The sequence below is a fragment of the Podarcis gaigeae genome, assembly GCF_964106915.1.
Source record: "Podarcis gaigeae genome assembly, chromosome: 6".
Lineage (NCBI taxonomy): Eukaryota > Metazoa > Chordata > Lepidosauria > Squamata > Lacertidae > Podarcis > Podarcis gaigeae.
This window is the reverse complement of record NC_139682.1, coordinates 48534783-48540970: the sequence shown is the minus strand read 5'-3', so window position 1 is coordinate 48540970 and position 6188 is coordinate 48534783. Positions and strand designations below refer to the sequence as shown.

General features: G+C 39.5%; 1 protein-coding gene across 3 annotated transcripts in view; it reads right to left on the bottom strand.

Moving 5' to 3' along the window:
* Nucleotides 1-1634: 1634 nt before the first annotated feature.
* The window catches only part of AHCYL1 (adenosylhomocysteinase like 1), a gene marked incomplete at its 3' end in the record, with an annotated part of 49570 nt that continues 45016 nt past the window's right edge, over nt 1635-6188 (bottom strand). The window contains exons 15-17 of one of the 3 annotated variants that reach the window (XM_083745193.1): nt 5566-5644; nt 4451-4571; nt 1635-4063 (exon numbers count right to left, since the gene is read on the bottom strand). In XM_083745193.1, the coding sequence (XP_083601319.1) occupies nt 4057-4063; nt 4451-4571; nt 5566-5644 (207 nt within the window). Of the gene's footprint in view, nt 4064-4446; nt 4572-5565; nt 5645-6188 lie in introns of those variants that run through there. The other 2 variants (XR_014565798.1, XM_083745194.1) reach the window with 2 other exon arrangements.

Sequence of the window (6188 nt, the reverse complement as noted above, 5' to 3'; positions counted from 1 at the left end):
CACTGGTGGGATGGCCTTTCACTTGCCTGCTACTTGAGAATATTGGGGACCACCAACCAGTATGCACATGACCAGGCTATTAAAGTATTAGTAGCCATACAGAAGCAGAACAGAAAGGTGTGGTAGCAATAGGAACATCTGACATTGAGGGGGTCCAATGGAATCAGGGATGGTCCATTGTGAAAAAGGATTGTAGATAATTGCAGAATGCTTTAGGCCATATTCAGTCACAACAATTTAACAAACAGAAAGCATTAAAGATGTGAAATGTGTTCACAAGAAAGAAATGAGGGAACAATATGAACTGCCTCTGCCCACCACAATGAGAAGAGTTTCTTGGACTACAGCAAGCAAGATCAAGATGTCTGGTATATCCACACACTCTTTTATGGACTGTGGACTTATAGGGATAGAAATAATGTTACGTACCATTTATTTATTTTTAAAAACCAAATAGTTCAGTGTAGGTTGTGTTAATGTGAACTCAACAACTAAAGCTTGCATGGAAAGCCTAACACTATCACTATTTTATTAGCAATGGGAACAAGCTTAGGTTTGTTTTGCATCCAGTGTGGCTAGACAGCAATAGAAATGTGTTTGCTTCTGGAAGCTTGGATATAGGATTCTATTTCAGCGGACTTTCTAAAAGTAGGGTGAAAAGTAGGGTTGGGGCCATATCAACACACCAATCACACATTCTTAACATATACAGAGACATACAAAATGGTATTTCCTATGAAAAGAAGGGGCTTTTTTCTTAGCAACTCCACTCAAATTTCCACTTTCTTTCCATTTGCTTTCCATTTTCTCCATAAGCTTTAAAAAAAAGTTTTAAAAGAGTAAAGCTCCTATTCACTGTTGTATCTATGCTAATTGTGCAAAAGGCAAAGAGTATCAGTAATTCCATCAGAGAAATGCAAGCAATGTTTAAAGTACAGAGGAACTGCAAAGCTGTGTCTTACAGCTATTTGAAACCTAAAATTTCAAAATGCATCTGCATCCTGAAAATTGCATGCGTGCAACTGCAGATTGCCTGGACATTTTTTTTGCATCTTTGCAAGGAACAGTAATCTACCTTTCTGCTGAAACATTTTTAAAATTTACTTTGATCTTCTTCCAACAGATCTTACTTCAGAGGAACATTTTGAAAGTGCGCATTTCACCCAACAAAAGCATTTACCCTAGTTAATTTATACAGAATTTTGTTTTCTCATAAAGACTGATAACATTTTATTAGGACTTACCCATATTTGCATAGTGTATATTTTTGGTATGTTTTGTTATGTTTTAAAAAACCATGGCATTTCCCCCCTCAGCTGCTTCCCACTGAGCACCCCTGAAGGGCTAACTACAGGCCACATCTGACTCACAGAGTAGGGTTTCTCCATTCCTGCTGTAAAGTCTACTTCGGGGAGGAAGAGAAGCAGAGATACCAAGCTCTTCCTTGAGCTCTGACATCAGGGATTTGTATATCTTCTCAACCCACAGACATCCTATGAGATAAATGATTTGCTTTGTGGATGGAATAAAACTGGAATCTTGCAGTTGAAAGTGTGCTGGCAACTTGTTTCCTTGGACAGCGCAAACTGTGGCACTGATTATTTAGAAGATTATTTAAAAACTCAAGCCAGAGGTATTTTTCTAATCATTTTATTTAGATTTTGCGTAATGATTTATTGCTCATCTGCAAGGAATAATATTGCATTCATTAAAAATCATTCATATACAAAATAAACCTATCCCCACCTGGGTTGATGCTATAACATGCTCCCTCTGACTGAACTGAGGTGTTGCCAGGCATGAGAATTTATTCCATGGCTTATACAGAGATGAAGCCCTTAGCTAAGGTATCTATTGACACTGCAACACAGAGGCAGACAAATGGAATGAAGAGGCCCTCCCTGAGCTTTATGGAGGACATTTGGGAGCGCACTCTGTTTGGCTTAGAAGGATCCAAGCCAATTCCGGGATCAGAACTTGTAGTATTAGAGGTGTGAAATTGAAAAACAAAATACTAAGACACCATCCTGATGAAGGAACTGAGAGGAAGCACATATGCTCAGGTCTGAGATCACTTCAACAAAAAGGAAGAACAGAGTTCATTTGGCCTGGCCAAATGTAAGTCAGATTCTGGAAAAGGGGGTGGGCAGGAGGAGCTGGAGGCAAAGGGATCTCCCACATTCAAGTCAGTCAATGGCCTGCAGCCATTCTGCAAGGCCAAGTGGCCACCCTGTAGCTGCTAGAAAGGAACCAGACAGCTATCTGGGGCCAAAGGTACAAGAGAAAGGTCACCTAGGGCTCTGAGAAAGAGAGAGCAAGCATGAACGTGCAAAGGTTTGGTGGCTCAGACTCCTCATCAAATCACAGTTAAATTATTCTCCTCAGTGAAGGATATCAGGAAGGACCACAGCCAATGCCATACAATAGTGGAATAGATTTCAAGAAGATGGAACTAGGAATGTAATCTGTATTTACATCAAGTTTTCTGCAAAGGTTACATAAAAAGCCACAGAAATTCAAGGTTGATCATATATTCACTATGATTCACAGTAGTCTCTAGCTTTTCATCACTGCCCCTCGAGACTTCAGCACAAGTCTGAAGTGATCAGATGCAGGCAGCATTTGCCTGAACCACCTTCCTTAGCCTGATGTTTGCCTCTCTAAAGATGAGCTCCCTCCTCTTTCATGGCACTAAAATGTGAAATCTGGCTGCACCGTAGTTTCGCAGGAGAGGTACCAGTGCATCAAGATAACCAGACAGAATAGGCTAGCCTAAGCCAAGGTAATTAAAGCAGCAGAGCACTTAAAACAGCAGTGCCAATGGGAAGGGATTCCACCTTCAATATTCATTTGCTACAAATGGAGCCTGAAGATGGAGGGAAGGTGCTTTACACAATGAATAATTCTTTATAGCAGGTGTGGGCGGCAGTGGAGGGATGACATTTGGCCCTCCAATTGTTTGCTGAACTACAACTCACATCATCCCTTGCTGGGGCTGATAGGAGTTGTAGTACAGCAACATCTGGAGGGCCAAAGGTCCCCCACACTGGCTTTGTAAGATATGAAAAGCTAAGCAACTACATCATCCAAATATCCCCGGTGCTGGACAAATGAAAGTATGGAGCACAGGAGATACCCATCTCAGCTCAGAAGGACTGATTTGGTTCTTAGTGGCCCCTACCAATTCTGCAATGTATTACTGATATATTCATAGAATTCTATGATTCTACCTTAAAAATGTCCAAACTCGAAGGAAAAGGAATTCTCACCCATTGCCTTTTAAAATATGGTTCTGGTACATCTTCACTTAAAGAAAGAAAAAACATAACATATAAAAGCTATGGAAAAGTGAAGACAGTGGATAGTCAATAGCCATTTCAATTCAGATTAGCACCCTAGCAACTCAAAAAGAATGTTAAAATCTACCTAGGATTGGTGTAATCAGGCATGCAGCTACATATTTCATGTAGGAAAAATAGCCTAACTAAAAATAAATAGTATTTGAAATTGTCCCACTGTTTCTTCACAACACAATATTAGGCATTTGTTGAATATACACCTAACTGGCCACAAGATATAACTCTGTTCCAGTACAGGAAAAGGAGCACTGATCTAGCAGCTAATAAATTGGGGCTCGTTAAGGCAATTTAGAATTTGTAGATAATTCCACACAGAAAAAATAGTACTCTTAATATTTTGCAGTTCTACCAACTACAACTAAGGTGCTCCAGAAAGTTTTAAATTAAAAAATAAAATGACCAGAGGACAGGAATGCCCTTCATTACCCAGGGAAATCCTTTCCTTAGTAATAGAGCTGAGGAGCTGAAACTGTACTATTTTAGTGGTGATGCAGCAGGGAAATCCCAGGTTGTCTGTAAAGTCAGACACAAAGACAGAGGAATATTCAAGAGAATAAGAGAGGGCAGTAAAATCACATGAATAAAATAAAAAATAAAAAAGTTTTTAGAAGTAACACAAAAAATATGTTCTTTAAAAATATTCTTGCTAAAGCTCTTGTGTAGATTATGTAGTCTGGTCCTTCAGCGTTATGGTCCATCAGTACCTGCAGTAAAGGAGAAAGAAAGCCAAAGTCAAGCACTGGGCGCCCACCAAGACACAGGATCAAGTGGAGGCACTCCTGCCTTAGGTTATCAGAACTGCCAGTCCAATTCTAGTCTTCCCTTGCCTGGTGTATAAATCCATCATTAGCTGGCACTAGATGTTTGTATTTCCATCAAGACAATTAAGCTAGAAGGGTTTTCTATTTTGCCTGTATTTATTACTATTATCTGAACCCCAATCTTCCTTCCAGGATGTTCAGAGAAGCCTCACAACTACCCTGCTCATCACACTAACAAAACTATTCAAAAAATTAAAATTCATGTTGTCGTATCTGAATTATAGGAAAGTCCCTATATGTTTCCTAGTTTCCCCCAGTGGAGAAGGTTACCTATAATAGTTTGGTTTAAAGGGTCCATTTTTATTAAGTCCCAGATACTTCGCTTGATCATCTGTTAGCTCTGTCAGATGGGCATCAAATGAAGGCAGGTGCAAGCTGGCAACATACTCATCTAGAAAGAATACAGGAAGACGTGTTAGAATCTCTAAGGTCCTGTTTATAGCACCTAGACATCTTTAACCAGTTGCTCCTGAAAGCTTTCCCCACCAATGCTAGGCTCAATAAGGAAGGCCACTTGCAGGTCTAGCAAAGCTCATCTATAATTATTTCACACTATGGACAAATACCAGCGATTACATGAATACTGAGGCAGAGACAGTCAATAGGCGGGATATATTTTTGGCTGTGTGTTGTCCCACAGCATTCAGTCTGGAACTTTGGCTTTTAACATTTTTACCCTGAATTCAATCATGAGACAAGTTATAACCTAAGAGGTGAAATGGCCTTGGAATCTCTCATTCTCAACTCAATCTTTAACAGGTGTTTTTCATTTAACAATTCTTGCCAGAGGGTACAGTAGATGCTTCTGCCTTGTATTTTTCATATTCAAGACATTCAATCAATGTAGAAAGAAATAACAAATATATGTTCCCTGAAAAGTATATACCACATGCTGTAGAAGAATGTTAAAATTCAATGTAGTCCTTTTAGTGGATTTTGTATTTTGGTACTGGCAGACCCCTGGCATTTTTAATTTTATTTCAAAGGTTTATTTTCCCATCTTTTGATAGTATTATCCCCAAAATGGGACATCCCTAGCTTATATACCCAGGATTACAATCACAGCAGACAGACTAATAAAAATATCGCTATTTCAGACAAAGAGGAAAGTTATCTCAAAACATCTAAATTTCAACTCTGAAGCCTGACATGAAAGGGATGGGCATTGCCCATAAGGCCTCAATATACTAAAATTCTCGATATACTAAAGTTCTTAAAAATTCCTTCCTATTCTCAAAGCATGGCTGGGCCCAGCACAAACATGTGGCGAAGAAACTATGTTTATTACAGTGGTACATGCTGTGCTAGCCTGGTGTTCCAAGAGAGGAGGCTACCGCTCACTGATCAACAAGCAGCAGCTAAAAATTCTACCATTGTTTGCTCACCCATCTTTTTAGGCAGAAGGTACACATCTTGTTTGTATCGTCCCTCAGGAGCATTGTAAAGCTCAATCAAAGCCAGAGCCTGTGAAGATCAGAGAGATGCTGGAAGTAACAACTGCAGGCTTTATCAATTCTTTCCAGCACACTCTGAAAAGTTAGCATTGTAGTTTTGACATGCCTGGTGGCTAACCTATTAGTCTATGTTCAGCACTGATACTTTAGACACTCAGCTTAGAGGTGGTTGTCCAAGCTTTTGGGATAAATGACACAACAGTTCTGTGGATCTAGCTTCTTTTTTGAAACTGCAGCGAAGAGTTTGTTGGTACAGAATACACTGAGTTAGTGAAAAGGAAATCTATGTGTTGCATCTTTGCTGAGCCAGTAGGGAAAAAAAATAGGGAACGTAAACATGCTAAAATGTTATTAAGACTCACCCTAGTGCCTAAACAAGCTAAGGTACATAGAGGCATTTTACTGAGGGGAAAGGCCAATCTCCCCTGTATGTGTGTAACACTATTCAGCTGAACAAACAATTCATCTACTCTGTTTCCTTAGTTTTTAACCTCTCCAGACTGCAAACTCTGTTTTCAAAGCCATAAACAGATACCAAAACAGTGGACAGTTAT